Here is a 22,623-nt window from a genome sequence, read left to right as displayed (position 1 = left end):
TATACAATATATGTATGTATTGGAACATCACACTGTACCCCATAAATATATACAATTATGTACTCAATGTATTGAATTTAAAACGAAACTTTAAAACATAAAAAAAATTTAAAATATTAAAAATGGATGAATGTAATGATATGAATGTTAGGGTGAATTACATCGCAAAAAAACACTTTTAACAAAAAGAAATGAAGACAACTCCATAGGTCCACAGTCATATACTCTAACTTGCACAAAGAAACTGATAAATTTTAATTGAAATTATTAAATATGTTGTATGGCAGAAATAGACAACATGACTTGGGATGTCATAGGGATTTAACAACCATTAAAATTTACCAGTGTTTACTATGTTTTGGGAGGCAATGTGCTATGTAAATCAGATACTTTTACAAAGTAGTTTTTCAAAATGGCTCAAAAGTAATACCATTTCTCAGAGTTTGTCATAGGAAAATAGGTAGCTTTGGTTAAAAAAACAAGAAGAAAGCTAAGGTTAAAAGTATGTTTGTTGCAGCATTATTTATAATAGCAAAAACTTAGAAGCCATTTAAATGTCCAACGACACCAAAGTGTTCTATTTATCCATAGTATATTACTTAGTATCTAATCAATAAAAATTTTAAGTGGGAAGACTATGTAGCTCCTTTCATAAATGGCCATATTGCATGTAATACAGGGTGCTACAAAATTGCCTATGTAGTGTAATATTGATAGCAAACATTTATTGAGCATTTCAGATACACTGAGGATTAATTAATTTAATCCTCATTCTAACCCTTTGAAGTAAAGATTATTGAGGAAAGTGAGGCACAGAAATGTTAAGTAATATGTCCAGGTCACCATGCTTGTAAGTGGCAAAGTCAGCATTTGAATGTTGACCATTTGACTCTTTCGCCCATGTCTTAGTCATTAGGCTGCACCACCATTCCATCATACCATCATGCTCCATCATATGTGTTAGTGTGCTTGTGGAAAACATGTATGGGTATGAACAAGGACTGAGACAGATATTCAAAAATGGAAATACTCAGCTTGATGATAGGATTAGTAGTAAATTATTCCACTCTAATTTTTAAATGTTCTAAAATGCCTTTACTTTTTTGCCTTTATACAAATAAAAAAATGAAGAAGAAACAAAAATCTTATGTCCCAGTTGTTATTACTGTTTCCCAGCTCCCATGGGATAAAACATGCCACATATACCAAGCAAATTTAATGCGAATGCAATACCAAAAGAACAACAAAAAATTACTCTCCATTTCATCTGCGGGGATGTACATCACAATATATCTTAGCAAACAAGTTATAGCTATATCATTTCTACCTTGAATATATCTGCAGGGTTAGAGTTAAACAGCTGGTATTTCCCAGATCCCAAAATAATAGGACCTGAACATTTTGTTTCTCCATAGACATAAAGGAACACTGTTGCCGTGGTGCCAGCATTTTCAGGATCCCCAGTGACAATGGTCACCTTCCAGTCTCCATCTGCAAAGAAAAAAGGAAATCAATATAAAAGTATAGAGGAAAAACACATTAATATTAGGAAAATAAAGATTTCTACTTAATTTACTTGGTTATGAATAGTTTGTGAAATCAAGTACGAAAATAATTGCTTATCATGGATTTCCTTCTTGAATGCTAGAATATAAAAAGGTTTTGGAAATATTGTAGCTTAATTACAAAACAAATAGCAGTGGGCTTTTGAGAACAATACCTATTTTGGGCAAAACAATGGAATTGGAGGCATTTAGAATTAAGTGTTTAGCTGAAATACTTAGGAGTTTATTTAGGCAAATAACTGTCAAATTTGGGGATGGGAATGAATGACAGGCATCCTGAAAACCTGATGTTAAGGCATCATCAGTCCTAGAAAAGAGTCCTATCAAGCTACACTAGTAACACAGTTTGGTGATCCTAGCAGATAGTGCTAAGGATGTAGAAGACATAAAAACAAGGCAAAAAAATTACTAACTTTCTTTCTCATGAAAAATTGCTGGAGTTCCCTGAGAGCTGGAACAAACCAACAAGTAAGGAAAAAAATGCTGTGCTGGACAAATAGGTCTTGGCAGAAGGAGTTGGGCTTGCGGAGGGAGGATGAAGAAAAGACACGTTTGAAGCAGAGAAAGACAATACATCGGGAAAGCATAGGAGATCACTGAGCTTCCTGCTGCAGTGATACTGAGAGCACAGAAAGGCTGAGACGAGCAGAGCATGGCAGGAAACAACTTAAAAAGATCTATGAGTTGTCTTATGATTGGTTTAGTTAGAAAGACAAAATAGGTCTTCATTTTATTATTTTGTGCACTTCTTTGGGAAACTACATCATCAAACCCACAGCAATGAACCCCTCTCACCCCGAGTCCACACCACACAGCCAAGCACAGCAAAGGACAAAGTCCTGCCAGTTAGAACTCTGTGCAGCGCATGCACCTCTACTCATCATAGCTTGTCCCTAGGGTGCAAGGGTAATCTGAAGATGTTGTTACTGTTGTTTTCCAAGGCTCCAAAAACCTCCTACCTTGTAAGTAATTTTTATATTTCCAAAATACGATTAAAACCACCACACTCTGCCCACCAAGTTCTCAGCAATTCTTCCGTTAAGATGTGATTTGCTTTTGAAAACAACAATGCCTCTCCCCACCCGCCACTGTCCATATATCCATAAACATCATTTGAAGATCTCTAAACAGTTTGATAAAACTTGCATCAAGTAAATTTTGCATAATGTCATCTTTGTTAAGAAAGATGGACCCAGTACCTCAAATGGGCAGCAGAACTCAAAAGGGTGCACTGCTACTTCTACCCTGCAGCCAGCCAGCTTTCAGGATCTACAGTTCATGTGGTAAAATAAGAAACATGCAAATCTAAAACTAAGTCCCATTGAGAATCCTATCATAATTTAATTCTTACAGAAAACCTCACACCTGTGCTTTGATGCATAATTCAAGAAGTGGAAGGATCTCTTTCCTTTTTTGTAGGTCTTCTTTCCTATCTCATCCTTATCTCCTTCCCGGGCCATCTGGACCTGCTGTCTAGTACTATCATGATCCCCCCTACTATCATGGGGGCAAGGACAGGAATAAGTTTGCACAGAAGCTTGGATATCTTGTTTACTGAAATAGAGGCAAATAGCAAGGAACCACTGATTCATATAATATGTCTGTGTTCCTCCTTTTTGGAATTAGCATGTCACGATGACACAGGCCTTAAGGGTGGGATAACTAATGAAACATCTTCTACAGTTATTTTTATTCACTTTCAAGTTTTCCTAAGCATGTTTTTCTCTTTGCAATTGGAAAAAAAATAAATTTTATATTTCATGCTTTAAAAATCTAATCACTGAACTTCTCTAAGAATGTTTCACTACCTAAAATACAAAATAGTTGAGAACACTTATAGAAAATAATATTCTGAGTTTATTTTTAAATTAAAAGTTCCACTGCCCTATGAAATAATTTATTTATAACAGGGCTAAAAGTATGTGTACAGTTTTTGTATTGCTTGTATATGTGCCAAAATTACAAGTATTTTCTGTAATTTTCTATTGCAAAACTTTTTCACCAAAAAAATCAAAAGAATATGCCTTCAGATATTTTATCTATATGTTTCTTTTTTTCCTTTGCATTATAGTTACTGTCTATTCAACTCCAAGAACTCATATCAAAAAATGTTGTCACCTGTTAATCCCTTTGGAAAATTACTTCTATTAGAGTTTTCAAAGGAAGAAAGAAAATTCCATGTAATTGAAGTCTAAATATTTATCTTACATTTACCAATGTTTTGAAGGATTTTTTTAAAAGTTCTCTTGACTGTGCAATAAGCCATTACTGACAATCTACCTCAGGCTGTGCCCTTTCATTCTCTTTTCCAAGCTTAAATTGGGGGAGATACTATAGCAATGTCTTTCATTTAAATAAACCCTACTGCAGATAAAAGGAAATTTTCTTGGAAATCACAGCCTTAGGAGGCTTACTTTCTTTTGTGTTAAAAATACTTTTAAAGTAGTTTGGATATACTCTATGATCTCCAAATATTCCATAATAAATTCAGATTTCTTCTCAACAATGAAGTAGAGTCTAACAGGATCTTCCATATTTACACTGAGAAGTATGTGCTCTGCCATTTCCATTCTCATGTAACCAGGTGCAATCAGTATACATAAAACTGACCTAGAGAATTCCAAACTTCAGCCTACAGTTGTTGCTCAGTATCTGTGGAGGATTTGTTCCAGAAATCCCCGTAGATACCAACGCCAATAGATGCTCAAGTCCCTGATATACAATGGTGTAGTATTTCTGTACAATACACACACATCCTTTTGTATATTTTCAATCATATCTAGATTATTTCTAATACCTAATACTATATAAATGCAACATAAATAGTTGTTAGAATGTATTGTTTAGGTAACAATAACATGAAAAAAGTCTGTACGTGTTCAGTACAGACACTACCTTCCTTTTTAAAAATATTTTTATCTGCTGTTGGTTGAATCCATGAATGTGGAACATCAAGTGTAATGTAGGCCAACAATTGGAATTAAATTAATATCTGTTGACAAGTTGACTTACAGATACTGTGTCCACATTATGCACAAACATTGTGTTCAACATTCGAGAGACTCTAAGGAACAAGTGAGTTCGATGATCAAATCAAACTCCACACAGTTTATGCATCTTACCTAGTACCGAGTTTACTAATGATTCACTAGCAGGACCCAGGACAAGCATTCTTCCCTGCAGAGATCATAGCCCAGGGGTTGGCAAACTATGGCCCATGGGCCAAATCTGGCCTGCCACCTGTTTTTGTAATTAAGTTTCATTGGAATGAAGCCATGCTCATTTGTTTATGTATTGTCCATCGGTGCCTTCACACTACAACAGCAGAGTTGAGTAGTTGCAACAAAGACCATATGGCCTGAAAAGCCTAACCCAGGCTCATCAGCTGGCAGCATGGGGGAGCTATCTCTTCAGATGTCTGCAATTGCAGCACTAACTAAAGTTGTGTGAGAAGTTCCAAGCAAAAAATCACCTAGCTGAGTCACGTTAACTTGCTGAAAGGTAGAGATAATAACAAATTATTGTTTTAAGCCACTGAGTTTGGGAGTGGTTTTTCACACAGCAATAGATAACTAGAATAGCTGCTGAAAGTATTTCACAGATAAGGACTCTCCATTATCTTTTTACTTATAAAAACATTAGCATTTTTATCAGGATGTCTAGTTATTAGCATGTATGCACAGGGATTTGACTGAGTCACCTCTTTCATGTATCCCAGGTAGAGGAAAAAATTAGACTGCAGACTTGTCATTAACTGTTTCCTTCCCAATGTTTTCTTATCAATTGGAAATGCATTCTCAGGAAAGCATGGCTGAGTTATTTTGGTGAGCAAAGTTGCTACAGCTAGTAAAGTTCAATAGCCCTTCCTTAGATTATAACATTTTTTCTTTACCTTATTCTGTGTATTCTGTTACAGGGGTTACATGCATTTGACTTTGCAGTTCAGAAAATTAACCCTGTTGTTGAATATAGAAACATCTGTGTCTAGACACGTTTTCAGTTACTTGGCAACTACCCACTGAATACTCAAAGAAATGCAGAGAGGATGCATGTAAATTAAGCTCTTCCATGCAATTGTTAGTTGGGCATACTGAGGGAAAACACTCTTCACATCTGCTTGCCTTAAGTCACTGCAATGCAATAAAAAAAACGATGGGACAGTCTGCTTTGCCTCATTGGACAGCAAACGTGGTCCCCATGACTCTTACATTAACAGAGTAGGACACAGGAAGATTGAGTGAAAGCGAAAAAACCCAGCGCGTCTCTGCAGACTGCAGTCTCTCACTTCCCTGACTATAATAATCAGGGGTAGATTGAGACAGCCTAAAAAGACCAAGAGCCTTATGCATGAAATGTTTGTTTGGCTCTTACTCGGTAGAGAAGTTGAGGGTTGTGGCAGGGAAAGACGGAGAAGAACTGCAGGTGACTTGGGGGATAAAACTCAAAAGTTGAACAGATCTACCTCCAAAAAAGTCCTGGAGAGCACCCCAGATTTTAGGTGGTGAGGAAGGGTCAGAATTAATAAAACTTTCTCTATCATTACATCCATGCTGACATAATATTACATATAGGTTGGTATGCCTGTCAAATGTCTAATCTAGCTCTTTTTATAATATTGATGCCCACTGCCCATAACACCCACCTCCAAGTAGCCACTGGACCCCTCTACAGCCTCCCTCTCACACGGTGACCTTCCCTTGTGCCAGCCTTCAGCTATCCTGAAAGGCTCCTTTCTTCCTCCAGGACTTGGACTAAAATCTTTCAGCCAAAATGTCCTCTCTTTCAGCTCTCTCCTCTAACCTGGTGAACATCCTAGCTCAAAGGTCAGCTTCTCTTAAGAAGCATTAACGTGGCCAGGTGCAGCGGCTCACACCTGTAATCCCAGCACTTTGGGAGGCTGAGGTGGGCAGATCACGAGGTCAGGAGTTCGAGACCAGCCTGGCCAATATGGTGAAACTTCATCTCTACTAAAAATACAAATATTAGCCGGGCATGGTGGTGCATGCCTGTAGACCCAGCTACTCGGGAGGCTGAGGCAGGAGAATTGCTTGAACCGGGAGGTGGAGGTTGCAGTGAGCCGAGATCGGGCCACTACACTCCAACCTGGGCAACAGAGTGAGACTCCATCTCCAAAAAAGGAAAAAAGAAGCATTGACAAACATTCCTCCCTGTAACCAGAATGAACCACTCTCCCTCTCATGCCTATACTGGACCCTGGCACACTTCAACATTTGGACATGCAAGTAAGTGCCTTGACAGATCAGGACCCTCTCCACCCAGATTGTAAGCCCCTGAAGGGCAGATTTTGGCCTTAAATGTCTCTGTATTCCCAGTGCCTAATACAACATTTGGCACATAACAGCCTTTCAAAAAATGAATGGGTGATTTATGAAACGTTTTGGGATCCGTTAAAATGTATTTTGAAAAGCAAGGCTGCCTGTATGAGGAAGGATATTCAAGATACTATTAAGATTATTTCAGCACAATATATAACTACTTATCAATTAACAAAAACAAGTCCTTCTGATGATGTGTCATTAGTGTCACTTTTCATACAAAGGACAAGGACATTATTATTTGCCTCATAATTGATCTTATTAGCACAAAGATAATCGAAACAAATATTGACCTTGTATGATCCACATTTTCAAGGTCATATAAATATATTTATATGAGATTTAGCAAAGATACTGTAAACAAGACAGATTATTCTAATTTTTATTAATTTTATCTCCAAATAATTCTGTGTATATAAATTCACAAGTCCTTCAAAATACAACCTCATAAGAGGATCATGAGATTTTTTTTTAAATTTTAAGTGCTTTACAAATATTTTTATTCTTTCAAGAGACAAATATCATTAATCCTATTATACATGTAAAGCAATAGAGAAATTCTGTGCTGACTACCACAGGAGTTGGGATAAATTTGACACCGAATTAGAAACAGCTATGCTTCCTAGAATAAAATGGTTTTGAACAGTGCTCAATTTTCTCCACTTTAAGTCCAGAAAACAACCATAAAACATTATCAGAAATGAATCTGTTACCTATTTTATCTTGATATTGGTCTAAGATGAATCTCTTGTTATTCCTGTGATTTACCACCGATTATTGTATGATGTCGTAAAGGACACTCCACTTTACAGGGCTAAAGAGAGAAGACTAAGAAGAGTGACAGAGTCAGCCAACCAGGTGGGAAGTGCTTGCTGTAGTCCAAACATGTGCACAGTGGGACTACAGCCGCAGCACTTAAGACAGGGATAGGTTCCATTACAAGTGAAACATACAGTTTAAAAGCTAATGTTTATTGGATACATAAGATGTACTAGGCTCTGTTCAAGGTACTTTATGGATATTATTTAATTCTCACAACAATCCCAAGAGTTTCTACTATTACCTACATTTTATAGGAAAGAAACTGAGGCACAATGTATTTTCAAAATGTATTTGAAAGAAATACAGTGATTTCCCAAGCCATGCAGTGAGTAAGTGGTGCAGTCAGGATTCAGAATCTAGTACATCCGATTCCACCTCAAATCTTGACCCTTAACAGGGAGGAAAGTGTGAAAATTAAATATCAAATTCTTTCCAGGTGCCCTAGGTTCCCTGTGATGATTTTCAACCTGGATTCTAGCAGCTCAGCCTTGGCATTTCCACCTTGTCCTCATCCCAAATTCCCTTCCATTGTATCCTTGATACTTGCTGCCAAATCTCTTCCATGTCCCATTGTCTCTTTAATCACCCACTTTATCTTGGCTTACATGGAAAACTTGACTTGCCTTCCTTTGACTATAGTCATCCTTCGGTGTTCCAGGGAGATTAGTTCCAGGATGCCCCCTCATATCAAAATCCAAAGATGCTCAAGTCTCTTATAGGAAATGGCCTAGTTGGCCAAGAATAGTAGCTCACATCTGTAATTCCAGTGCTTTGGCAGGCCAACGTGGGAAGATCAAGCCCAGCCTGGGCAACACAGTGAGATCTTGTCTCTACAATTTTTTTTAATTAGCTGGGCGTGGTGGCATATGCCTGTAGTCCCAGCTACTCAGGAGGCCGAGGCAGGAGGATCCCGAGGTGAAGAGGTCAAGGCTGCAGTAAACTATGATCATGCCACTGCACTCTACCCTGGGTGACAGAGCAAGACCCTGTCTCTAAAAAATAAACTAACCAAACAAAAACAACAATAAAATGGCACAATATTTGCATATAACCTATGCACATCCTCCCATATACATTAAATCTTCTCTAGATTACTTATAATACCATATAAATGCTATATAAATAGTATTTTTTAAATGTGTATTACTTTCTGTTGTTATATTGTTATTTTTTATTGTTTGGGTTTTTTCTGGAACTTTTCGATCTATGGTTGATGGAATCCGGGGATGTAGGACCTGCAGGTACGGAAGGCCAACTGCATTTGCTAACAATTCCTGAGTGCTTTGTGTCCCAACATCCTAAGCAATCTACTAGGTTCAAATCTACTTTTCAGACCCACATTACTGTGTGCTGGTCATTAGGAGAGCAATTCATAATCTTTAATATATTTAGAATCCAAGTCTTGACCTATGTATGCAGGTCTATATGAGCCTATCCACTACCAATTCTACTGCTACCATGATCTATTGCCGCATAACAAACTATCCTAAAACTTAATGGTGCAGAACAATGACAATCATTTCTTATGCCATTGAAAGTACAATTTGGGCCAGGCTTAGCAGGGAAGGATTATCTTTGCTCCACATAGTGTCAATTGGGGCGGTTCAGCTGTGGCCAGGAGGATTTGCTTCCAACATGACTCTCTCAATGTGACTGGCAAGGTGGTGCTGGTGGCAAGCACAGCCAGGGGTCAGAGCAATGGCCTTAGTTCCTTTCCATGCAGACTTCTCCATAAGGTCCAGGCTTTTTCACAGGACAGTGGCTGGATTCTAAAGACTAACATTCCCAGGCAGGAGTGGTGTCATCTTTTATGACCTAATAGTGTATAGCAAAACTGTCACGTACTATCATTTCTGCTTTACACAGTTAGTCAAGGCAGTTTCAAATGTCTGCCCAGGCTGATTCTACCTTTTGTTGAGTTCAGAAGAACACAGAAAATGCTGCAGTTACAGGCGTTCTTAGCAAACAGTTTCCCACACCCTCCTTTCCAGACTTCCCCATCTCCACACCTCTCTGACCACTTTTCCAGCAGAACCACTATTTTCTAGGTCAGCAGTTCTCAACTGTGGGTGGTTTTGCCCCTTAGAGACATTTGTTGATGTCTGGAGACATTTTTTTTTTTTTTGTCATCACAACTAGGTGCGTGCTATTGCCATCCAGTGGGTGAGTAGAAGCCAGGAAAGCTGCTGAATACCCTGATATTTATGACAGTCCCCCACAACAAAAAATTATCCAAGCTGAAATGTCAGTAGACCCAAGGTTTAGAAAACTTGCTTCAGACTAACAAGACATACCCTGATTAAGTCTACTTCACCCCAAACCATTCTATGCTTTCTGTGAATTATTTATAAACACAAAGTGGTTGAGGTGTAGGCTGTTGATGGTGATGTTTCTGCATGGCTGTTGGATATCTGAAGATGCTGAGTGAGTATTACTGTTTCAGTGTCAAATCCATTCCATTCCACTGCTATGTTCAGTTACGGGTATTTTGTCTCAAACCAAAAAAAAAAAAAAAAAAAAAAAAGTGTGAGCCAATGTTCTAGAATCAAACAAAAACTAAACACTAGCTATTTAATTTGGGAGCAAATGAAGCTAAACCCAGCCAGGGCATGAGAAACACTGCACTGTCTTCCTGGTTGCTCACTTAACACTTCCTGGCATGCCCATACCAAAGGTTTCAGGCACTAAACAGTAAGTCACAGCATCTGGCCTCTGCTGGGAGAATTCCTCTTGGCTCACCTTCTCTCCTTTTGATTCTAAACTTGTTCACAAGTTGACTTCTCTTTTCCCACTTAGCCCTGCTGGAATTCATTAACCTAGTTTCAGGCTCTGTATGTTGGGACTGACGAGGCAATCTTGAAAATGGTTCCTCTGGCATCTCAGCTTCACAAATTATGCACACTCATCTGAGACACTGATTCCTGAGGCTTGCCCAGGCTCCCTAGTGCCACAGTGTGTCTTCCTGTGGAGGAAATGAGGCTGACACAACAGACAGAAGGCTCCAACACAAGAGGTAGGCTGTTACTCTGTCATTATCCACACCACCACAGGAAATTGTACCCTGAATGATCAGAGTAGAAGGCAATACAAAGCCATCTATAGTTGACTCAGAATGCATGATGATGTGATAGAATATTTTATGTTCTTAATCATGTTTAGCTGAGACTAATCATTAAATTTAATTTTCTTTCTTTGAGCAGACACTATTTGGGAAGTGAGGCCAGCCAGGCATGTATAGGCAATAGAATTGAGAGGAGAGAGAAAATATTTTAATAATCTTTACCACACAAAATCCACCAAATTGTTAATGATACTACAAAGGGTTGGCATTGCCTATAAATAAGTGCTCCAAGAATTTTTAAATCCCTGAAGTCAGAAATCCTTGAGTACATGTAGGAAGCTGAGTCATTAAAATCAAGCAGCTTTGTATAATGGTTAAGAGCTAAGTTCCAATATCAGTTCTTTCATTTACTAACTGCTTGACTGATGACAAGGCTCTTACACTTCCGAGCCACAGTTTCCTGAGATGGTATTTTATTTATTTAGTTTTTTGAGACAGGGTCTTGCTCTGTTGCCCCAGCTGGAGTGCAGTGGTGCCATCTAGGTTCACTGCAACCTCAAAACCTAGATTCAAGCAATTCTTCTGCCTCAGCCTCCCGAGTAGCTGGGATTACAGGCATGCACTACCACGCTCAGCTAATTATTGTATTTTTAGTAGAGACTGGGTTTCACCATGTTGGCCAGGCTGGTCTCAAACTCCTGACCTCAAGTGATCCGGCCACCTCAGCCTCCCAAAGTGCTGGGATTACAGGTATGAGCAACTGCACCTGGCCCTGAGATGGTATTTTTAAAGCCATTTCACTATAATACAATGAGATTCTGGATAAATTACAAAAAAAAAAATTGTTTTTAGTACATTATTCTAATCTCAAGGAAGTAAGAAAAATTATCCACTGCATGTTAATAATAAAAGGGGCCACTAGCTGAAAGTGAGTGGTGAGCACTCAGCAAACAAGAAGGCGAGGACTGCAGGTGTGATGGATGCCAACACTCCAAGCCAGGAGAATGAGTGGCAATGGCCACACGAGGGTGGGAGCTGGACCTGAGACTTCTGAAGTAAGCCAAAGGGGGATACACCCTTAGCGAAAGGTTGGACTCCAAATAAGGGGTAGTAAAAGGAGCTTATCAAAAACCCAACCTGTCCCCACAAAGGTTCTGGTTGAGAAAAGAGTAATATGAAATATAATAACAATAATAATCTCCCCTGACAATTAAAAACATCCTTTCACTCAGATTTTAAACAAGGCTAAAAGCTAAATGTAGCTTAATATGTTAAAAAATAACACAACAAGATAAATCCAAAGACACAGAAGATAAATACTCTCTCATGCACACATTTTTAGTGACTGGGGGCAGGGGGCAGTGAAAATCAGTCCCTCTAAAGCAAGAACAGTACAGTCCCCGAAGTCGAACCACTTGCATTCAAATTCTAAATCTGTTTGTATGACTTTAGACAAGTTATAAAAACCTCTCTGTCCTTTAGTTTCATCACCTGTGAAGTAGAATAATGATACAACCTACCCCATAGGGTTACTGGAGGATGAAATATATAAATTTTTCTGGAACACTTAGACTACACAGCAAATAATATACGCATTCACTATTAATGTTACCATCACTGCTTCTATTCCACATTGTACCAGGGACCTAGACAGCATATTAGGATAAGAAAAGGTGTTGTAATTCACATATGATATGGTCTTCATAGATCATTCAAATTGTATCATGAAAAACCTTCTAGAACTACAATTTAAATTTATTTTTTATTATATAATTAATATAAATTTATTGGAATTAGTGAAGGGGTTTAGCATAGTGGCTGGATATAAGAGCAATATGCCAAAAGCACTGATAACAATGAAGAAACTCAATCCAGCAATGGATACTGAAAATATTCTCTCAAAACCAAGTTCAGTCTAACTCAGTTATGTAGTTAGTTTTGCAATGAAGAATGATTTTACCTATATGAATTATAAATATTTAAGATTATAAGGTGTCAAAGTTTAGAAAACATGTCCTAGATGATTGTGGGAATTAATAAAACATGGCTAGGAGTTAGTAATGGTGCACAATTGTACTTAGTGTTGATCACCTCAAAATGAAAGTAAAAATAACTTAGTTGAGTCCTTTTTCCTTTTCTCCTTTAAATTTAAATAGCATTTTGGTCTACTTTCTTCCCCCTGAAGCTACATAGAAAGGCATAAATGACATACATGTGCTTCATATACTTTCAAAATCTAAGACTCATGTTTGCTTTTCAACATTCTTAACCACATGTAACACTGCCTCAATAGATTAGACTGCTTAACATTTCAAGGTTCTTTCCACACCATAAATTAGCTCATTCACATAACTATGAGATCACTAATGTATTTCCAGAATCATATCCCAAGAAATATTAAAGGTCGCATTATTTAGAATTTAAAAATGAAATAAGACAGAACCATTCACAAACAATGACAGTGTATCATAAACTAACTAAACTCATTAGTCTTTGACTAATCCACTTTTGAACTATAAAAAATATACATTTTAATGAGGCCATAAAATAAGACAACAGAAATAATTAATTACAAGCAAGTATTTTAAAATAGCTTATTTTAATCAAATTTGATGAAGTATATCTAACAAAGTTCTAGGTCAACACATTCCCTGTACATTGCAACTTCATGTTTGACATCACTGATGTTGATTACATGGCTTACATTATTGGCAAAGGACTTCTGATATTTTCAGCCTTAATTATAACCTTCATTTTAAAACTATTAGCCTTTATTACCCACATATGCCCCACCAACTTCTGGTATTAATGGATAATTTTTCTACTTAGAATATCATTTCAAGCCTTATTACTTGATGGTTTATTGTAAGACACAGACCTCTTGAGGTCCTTTAAAATTATTAAGAAATTCTGGAACATTAGTAAAATTATGACCATACTAAGAATCTGACACATGAACAGACTTTTCCTTACAAAATAAATAACAAAAACTAAGCTGAAACACAGTTCCTAATATAAATAGATAAGAATGCTAGTTTAAGCTTGAACTGTTTATGTCTCAGCAGCCATCTTCATCATTATAGGACTTCATGAATAAAATAATGTTAGCACTAATCTTTGCCTAGTTTCACACCACTGTAGAAAGTATATCCATTTTTGAAAACATAGAGATATGGTAACCTGGTATGCATATTAGTAAATAGTATTTATCAATTTCATTCAGATCAACTTTAAAAATGTAACATATTAATACTATAATTGCAGATTGATTTGAAGAGGATCTAATAGAAAAAGATAATTACAAAAACTTTAAAAGAAAACTAAGAAACCAATATGCAAATAAGTTTTTTAAAAAGTACAATTAAAAGAAGTTAATATAATTTAACCATTCAGAAAATAATTATTTTCCCCATATATTTAAATGATTGAAGAGAAGCATTAAGGAAAAAAGCATTTGGGCCTAAAGTTGCTGTCAGTTTCTTTATAAATCAACTATACTTTAATGCTTATTCCTGTGTTCATTTTAAGTATTTTTCAATCAACAGTTAAACTCAATAAGAATGTACTATAAAAAATGTGTAAGGTTGGTAATCTTGAAACAGAAATGGATTATTTCAGATGATTAAAAGATGAAAAGTGGCAACAACATTTACCATTTGCTTCCTCTTGTATTTTAGGTTGATGATTTATTTGCATTTCTGCAAAAATAAAAGTGAAGTGCAGTTAATAATAGATCTGTCTGATGACATCGTAAATGGGAAAAGAAGAAACATGAGTTTAACTCTTTAACAGTGGCAAATCCTTACGTTGATTTTTAACTTCAAGTAGGGCATATAACATTTCTAAGACACAGATTTACATATGTTTTTATTTCACTGTGAGGAATACTATAAATCCAACAATAAAAGATAAATGATCAAAGGGGCTGTTCTGAGGAAAACTGGGGAATAGTGTTCCATGATGTCCAGATGTAACAAAATCATCTTGTACTTCCTTCTACCGATGGTTTCAGTAATCCACACCTTGAAGATAAAGTTCAATTTCTGAATGAATTATGCCCTGAGACATAAAAGGAAGCCATCTGAGGAAAAAGAGAGAGAGAAAGAGAGAGAGAGGAGAAAATAGAGAGAAAATTAATTTCTGATTTTCTCAATTTTAAAATGAGGTTGATTCTGCATTAATTTTGCACACTAAATGTTAACTATAAAATTGCTTTTTATATAGTCAAACACAACCCATCCTATTACATACTCATCATAGCACTAAGAATGGTATCATACCTGTGGCTTGAAGAACGAAATATATACGTTGCTAACCCTGCTAACCACCCACCTCTCCAGGTTTGTCAGTCGTCTATCACTATCACCTGTAAAAGCAAATGGGGCTCCAGCAGAGCACTCCCAGTACCAAGCTGGAGCAAAGGGCAAGGGCGGGTTTCAGATTTTGAGCATGGTACCTGGACCAGCCTAGAAAACATGGCCTGCACATTGGTTGCAGGGAAACTTGGCACAGAAAAATAGACTCCCTATTTTAATATTTCCTCTATGAGAGTTTCTGTCTTGCTTTCACCTGACTTCCTCTAAAATCTCTTCCTCAGTGTTTGCGAAAAGAATATTACCATTGGCCAAGCGTGGTGGCTCACACCTGTAATCCCAGCACTTTGAGAGGCCAAGGCGGGTGGATCACAAGGTCAGGAAATTGAGACCATCGTGGCTAACATGGTGAAACCCCGTCTACTAAAAATACAAAAAATTAGCCGGGTGTGGTGGTGGGCGCCTATAGTCCCAGCTACTCGGGAGGCTGAGGCAGGAGAATAGAATGAACCTGGGAGGTGGAGCTTGCAGTGAGCTGAGATCACGCCCCTGCACTCCAGCCTGGGAAACAGAGTGAGACTCCATCTCATTAAAAAAAAATAATATATATATATATATAACCATAAAAGTTGGTGAAATATTATCATGTTGGAAAACGTGCTTCGGGTGAGCTAATAGCTGATCCTCCAGGCAGCTTCCCCCTAAACCAGGTAAACTTTAGCGTTAGAAGCTCCCTTTTGAAGAAAAGTTCAGAAAACCAGCTTTGCCATTTACTGGCTTTGTGATCTTACTCTCCTGAAGCTTACTTTCTTTGACTAAATTACCTGCCTCATAGCAGTGTTGTGAAGCTGAAATGAAAAGTCATGTACAAGCATTTTTTTTGTAGTATTACATGGTATATCAATTTTATTATTGCCCACAAAAAACATGGTTATTGCTATCTCACACACTTACGCATACTCTCATTCCTTCCATCCTTCCATCTATCCATTCAATAGATACTTAGAAAATGCCTTGTGTGTGCAGGCATTTTCCTAAGTGCTGGAGCTACAAGAAAAACAAAAGAGAGAAGAAACCTGACCTGAGGAGCTTCCACTGTAAAACAGAAGAAAACAGATATGTAAAGATATAAATGTAACAAAGTGTGATGAGTGACTTAAATACAGATGTTATAGGAGAAGAAAGAGACTGACCAACTCAATGGCAGGAATGGGGAAGTGCAAAGGAATGAAGAACAAAACAATTCAACAAAGAGGTGATACTTGAGCTGAAGGCTGGACAATAAGTAGGTCACGAAGGGCACCGTAGAGGGAGACAACAGCACTGGCAAAGGTCCAGAGTCCAATGAGATTCCATGAGGCTGACGCACAGGAGGCTGCTGGACAAGATGGGGTAGGGGCAGGGGTTGTGTGTGGGTTACTCAAGGATCTGACAATGTCAAGGAACTTAGAGTCTGAGCTGTAGGACTGATGCCACCACACTAGCCTTGCAATCAGCAGATAATGGGAAGGTGTGGGGTATAAAGGCGAACTGTGAGCTCACAGTCCTACCCAGCTGTCAGGGTTGCTCATCTCTCCATTTTTCCAGAGCTAAGAGAAATTCCATTTCCTTCTGACCACTTTAGCTCACAGTGTTCTTTCCTCCTCTGGAACCTAATAACACACATACAATATATTTTGCACATTTAGTCAGCTCCTAATTATGCAATCTTACTTTATTAGTTATGTTTTGGTTTATGTATCCCATCTTTCCAGCTACATTGTTATATATGTAGAGTTTACTTTATATGCCTGAATAAAGGCAGTCAGCTTCATGTTTAAAAATACAGACTTCAGGGCCCAGCGCAGTGGCTCGCACCTGTAATCCCAGCACTTTGGGAGGCCGAGGCGAGTGGATCACCTGAGGTCAGGAGTTCAAGACCAGCCTGCCCAATATGGTGAAACCCCATCTCTACTAAAAATACAAAAATTGGCCAGGCGTGGTGGCGCACACCTGTAATCCCAGCTACTCAGGAGGCTGAGGCAGGAGAATCACTTGAACCTGGGAGGCAGAGGTTGCAGTGAGCTGAGATCGCTCCACTGCACTCCAGCCTGGGTGACAGAGCAAGACTCCATCTCAAAAAAAAAAAAAAAAAGAAAGAAAAAAGAAAAAGAAAAGAAAGAAAAAAGAAAACAGATGTTAAATTTCAAGTAGAGTCAGATTGCCTTGTTTCAAAACCTGGCTTCAACATCTACTGCTTGTGCAACCTTGACCCATATTCTTAATCTGTGTAACCCTCAATTTCCTCATTTGTAAATTATGGATAATAATTGTAGCTACACAAAGGACACAGAATTAAACATACATAAATGTATTACAGTATAGTAGTTCCTACTGCATTTTCTGACTGCCAAACACAGTGCCTTGTACACAGTTGGTGTTACAGAAAATATATTTGGGGTGACTGCCAGTCAACCAACAATCACCCTACTTTTCTCAGATGTGCCATAAAACAGTAGGCCTTGCATAGTGAAGGAAGTTTTTGCATTAGGACAAGAAAATTTCCCCAAAGCCAGTGAACAGATGGGAGAATTGGAGCAGTATGGCTTGAGAGGTACAGTGATGATATTAAAGGAGTGGAATGAAAAGCAAGCAGCAGAAGGTTGCTTGACCAAGAACACAATCCATTCTCTGCAGCCAGCCATCAGCTAAAGAATGCCTAAACCCCTTGGTCACCAGGGAGCTCCCTTTCACTGGCCTAGCTAGGAAACACAAAGACAGGGGCAAAAGTTCTCTTAGTGTTTTAAGATTAGACAACTGTGGAATGTGTTGGGGTGCTCCTGCCTTAAAACATGCAGGGTGTTTTGCTGGGGGAAGATGTATAACAAGGTAAGGAGTAGTACAGAGTATATTTAGTCTGAGATATATTTTATATTTGTCACACATTCACATTGAAAATGGCAGAAGCAATATTTGAAGATTCTATGTCTCCACCCCCATCCCAAAAAAATGAACAAGACTCATTCCTGCACCTCATTCTGTCAGGTTCCCACCATCACTACTTGTCACTTTCGCACCAAGGAATGGCACAAACTGACAAAGAAGAGCACAGAAATCTGCAGCAGCACAAATACATGCTCAGAATAGCAAGAAATGATTAATAGTGGCCTCTTTCAGGAAAAAAAAAAAATCAGCAAAGTTAAATGATTGCTCACTGCCTCATGATAATTTTTATTATTCCCTTCTCCCTATAAAAATTGTATTTTACATTTCTGTACCTTATCAAAATTTCAACATCTTTTTTATCTATATCATTCATCATCTCCCCTCACCCTTCCCACCCCCGCTTTTCCCAGAAAGGGAAAATAAAACCATTTGTAGACAGGCTGAATTATTTTGAAAATAAATAAATGCATAAATTATTTGTAATGAGACATCTGAGTATGTTACAGAGGGAACTCATGCAAAGATTAGGTGACCTCTAAGGTTTCTTCCAACTTAGGATTCCATTATGTTTTCCATCCATCGTCCTTACCCCCCTCCCTCCTTCCTTCCCTTCCCCATTCCTATCTATAAATATTTGCTAAATCCATACTCGGTACGAGAAACCATACTGGAAAATAAAGAGAAATTTATGAGACCCTACCCTTAAGAAGCATATCATCTGGTATGTGAGACAAATACGTTCACAAACAATGGCAGTGCACTGTTTGGCAAGAATTGCACAAAGGTCTAAGTCAAGTGCTGGAGGAATTTAAAGAGGGTAAGGATGAACACAGTTCTGACTGGCAAGCAGAGAAAGCTTCATGGCATGGATAACATTTTGTCCGGGGCCTTAAGGGATAAGAATTTCAATAAGCAGAAGAAAGAATAAAATGAGCTAAAACAAATGAGGGAAAAGAGTAACAATATCCCTGGAGAATGTCTAGGGACAGAAGCAAAACGTACTCTACTCAGGAGAATTGGAAGAAAAGCCTAGAAAGGTAAATGGCCAAGGCAGGGGGATAATTCATTTTTAATTCACCACACACTAACACCTTCAGCCAGAGCTGGCCTAGGTGTAAAGGTTCTCTTGCCAGCTATACTTACACAGAAGAAGGATGCTGTTCAAACAGGGCTGCCCCTGCTTCTTTTCCTGACCCTCTCCACAAATGATATACTCAGTCCTGTTCTGTATAAGGCTCAGCTCATGATTTACTCACTAATTCACTAATTTAGCACACACTTTCTGAGTACCTATTATGTTCTGTGTATTTGTCCTGTGGACACCGAAGGTCTTCATTACAACCTCCTAAGAACACGTGCCTTATGTTTGCTTTTCATGGAATAACTGCCAGAGTTGCCACAAGGCAATTAAGCAAGGAGAATGCTTTGTGAATAATAATGACGGGATGGTAGAGGGGTGATTATCAGCCTTGCTTCCACGTAACAATCTCACGAATGGAGATGCGGCCCTGCTGGTATGTGAGGCTGCAGTGACAGACCAGCAGAAACGCAGCTCTCTACCAGGCCGTCAAGGTGGAGCCCCCTTGCGGTGTGGTTGGTCAACTAGCCACTTCAGTTTTTCAAGAGTGAGATCCTGAGACAAGTAAACTGCGTTTTGCTTAAAAATCTATACCAGTGGCTGGGCGCGGTGGCTCACGCCTGTAATCCCAGTACTTCGGGAGGCCGAGGCGGGCGGATCACGACGTCAGGAGATCGAGACCATCCTGGCTAACATGGTGAAACCCCGTCTCTACTAAAAATACAAAAAATTAGCTGGGCGTGGTGGCGGGCGCCTGTAGTCCCAGCTGCTGGGGAGGCTGAGGCAGAAGAATGGCATGAACCCGGGAGGCGGAGCTTGCAGTGAGCCGAGATTGCGCCACCGCACTCCAGCCTGAGCCACAAAGCGAGACTCCGTCTCAAAAAAAAAAAAAAAAAAAAAAAAAAAAAAAAAAAAAAAAAAAAAAATTCTATACCACTGGGACACGTCTTTTTTTTTTTTTTTTTTTTTAAACTTATGCTAATTCTAAGAATCACTCTTTGGCTTTTTGTTGTCATTAACACTTAAAAATGGGTATTAAGTGACAATTTCGTTTATATATGTCTTAGTGAGGTTAAGATACAATTAAACCTTTTAAATTTTATGTTCTAATTCCAAATCTGTCTTTTAATATGATTTCCCTTTGGGCTTATAGTGTCTTGATTAATGCATGCATTTTGGTTGAATTTATTACACATGTAAATTTAACCTATTCTATTTCAGAAACAATGATAGGAGCTGAAAGTAAAAATATAAGACATCAGGCCAACCTTGGGGAAAAGTGTACTGAGCTGGAGCAGTAGGATAGACACATAAACACATACATATAAAATTTAATGTAGTAAGTGCTGAGTTAATGTCAGATGCCTTGTGAAACGTGTACAGGAAAATGAGTTTCCCAACCTGTGGCTTCAGGAAATATCTCCTGGCAGAGGTGACACATCTTTTGTCAACTCACCAGTAAATATACACATGAAAGCCTACAGGACTCCAGGCACCAGGGAATGGCCAAGAGTTAGGTAAACTCAGATCCAACAGCACCAGCTGAGAACACAGTGAAGGCCCGTGAGGAGCAGAGAAGAACCTGTCTGCCAGGCCCTGGCTGAGCTGTAGGCCTGCTGTGTGCCCAAGGCCAGCTTTTGGCTGCAAAGTTTCCCCTAGAGAGTGATTTCAAGGATGAAAGGAAGGCCTTTAATTTGCCTTGCCCAAAGGCCTGCCTCACCTGCCTGCAGGGGGCCCACAATTGTTTCGGTGGAACAACAGACTCTTTTTTTCAACAATTAGTAAGAAGGTGCTGAGGACAGTGAAAAGGGTATGGGTCTGGAGTGGAAGTGGCATTCCACCTACCAGAGGTATTCAGGATTTGCTGATAGTCTATTCTATCCATAGTGGAAAGCTTTTAAAGTCTTCTTTTCTTTTACTTTGCACAAAGGAGATAATCTCAATCTTTCTCAAAATAAATAAATAAATAAATAAATAAATAAAATTTAAAAAGCCAAGAATCCTGAAAAGAAATGAGACAGGAACACTTTAAAGGTGTTAGCTGCAATGTCAACTCTAAGGAATGCTGTACAGCATCACATCCTTATTCCTCAGGTGAATGTGCCTCAGGGTCACTCCACCTATCTGACCACAATTTGGTTTTGAGAGGACAAAGCTGGTCATGCTGCCTTGCCTTGACAAGTCAAGTTAGATCATTATATTTGTTTATTTGTTTTTGAGACAGAGTTTTTGCTCTTGTTGCCCAGGCTGGAGTGTAATGGTGCACTATGAGCTCACCACTACCTCTACCTCCTGGGTTCAAGCAATTCTCCTGCCTCAGCCTCCTGAGTAGCTGGGATTACAGGCATGCACCACCACGCCTGGCTAATTTTGTATTTTTAGTAGAGACAGGGTTTCTCCATGTTGGTCATTCTTTGTAGTTATTTGCATTTAACTGATTGATTTCTGCATTTGTAAGTTCTCCTTCTATTTAGAATTTCCCTAGATATGGCCTTTATTTCAAATAACTTGCTTCTGCAAGCTCGTGTCAATGTCATTTCCCAAACCAGTCAGGAGTTACGGAAGGCAACATTGAGAGGCTTTTGACTCTCCTTGTTTCCAGGCCCTCTCAGGTCAAGCAGGTTATCAAATAAATATTGTGAATGGTATTGTTTCTATTAAAAGATAGATGCTAACTTATTTTTAATAATTTCACATTAAAGTCAAGACTCTCATATACACATGCATACACAATAGTTCAAGTTTGTTAACACAGAAAAATCTGGAGATTCCCTAATTTAATGCTAAACAGTACATTACAGAATCCACTCAAAAAGCATACTGGGTTAAATAGTGTTCCTCCAAAATTCGTGGCCACCTAGAACCTCAGAACACGACCTTGTTTGGAAACAGGATTTTTGCAGACGTAATTAGTAAAGATGAGGCCATACTGGAGTAGCATGGGCCTAGACCAATGACGACAGTGTCTTTACAAAAAGATAAGAAACACAGAGGCACAGACACACAAAAGGAAGACAGCCATGTGACAATGGAGCAGAGGCTGGAGTGATGCAGCTGCAAGCCAAGGAAACCCAAGGATGATCAGCACCCAGCAGAAGTGGGGAGGGTAAGGAAGGACTGTTTCCCAGGCCTTCCGAGACAGTGAGGCCCCGATGACACCTGGATCGTGGATCACTGGCCTCCAGGAACTGCAAAAGGATATATTTCGGTTGTTCAATGCAATCAAGTCTGTGGCAATTTGTTACGGCAGCCACAGGAAGCTAATATAAATACTAAATAAAAATATTTGCATTAATTCATAAAGACAGTTGAATGTCTGCCTTATTCAAATACAAATTTTGTTTGCTGCAAACCTCAAATAGCCAAGCCTGCAGTGTAAATGGTAGAAATTCAGTGATGTATACCCCTATCTATATTAAATGTACAAAAGACAGAAAAATAATACCTTCAGGCATAGAAATAAAATAAAGCCATAAGGACGTGGGTGTTCAATTGAAGAGGGAAAAAGGAAAGGAGGATGCAC

General features: G+C 38.5%; 1 protein-coding gene across 1 annotated transcript in view; it reads right to left on the bottom strand.

Annotated features, from left to right (window-relative positions):
* Nucleotides 1–22,623, bottom strand: part of RP1 (RP1 axonemal microtubule associated) — a 267,355-nt gene that overhangs the window by 92,663 nt on the left and 152,069 nt on the right. Inside the window, exons 22-24 of the mRNA XM_077942819.1 lie at nt 14,807–14,865; nt 14,438–14,482; nt 1,328–1,491 (exon numbers count right to left, since the gene is read on the bottom strand). Coding sequence (XP_077798945.1) covers nt 1,328–1,491; nt 14,438–14,482; nt 14,807–14,865 — 268 coding nt within the window. The remainder of the gene's footprint in view (nt 1–1,327; nt 1,492–14,437; nt 14,483–14,806; nt 14,866–22,623) is intronic.

The sequence above is a fragment of the Macaca mulatta genome, chromosome 8, assembly GCF_049350105.2.
Source record: "Macaca mulatta isolate MMU2019108-1 chromosome 8, T2T-MMU8v2.0, whole genome shotgun sequence".
In the NCBI taxonomy this organism is placed as follows: domain Eukaryota; kingdom Metazoa; phylum Chordata; class Mammalia; order Primates; family Cercopithecidae; genus Macaca; species Macaca mulatta.
Note: the sequence above shows the minus strand (reverse complement) of the source record. Positions and strands in the feature narration are given on the sequence as shown.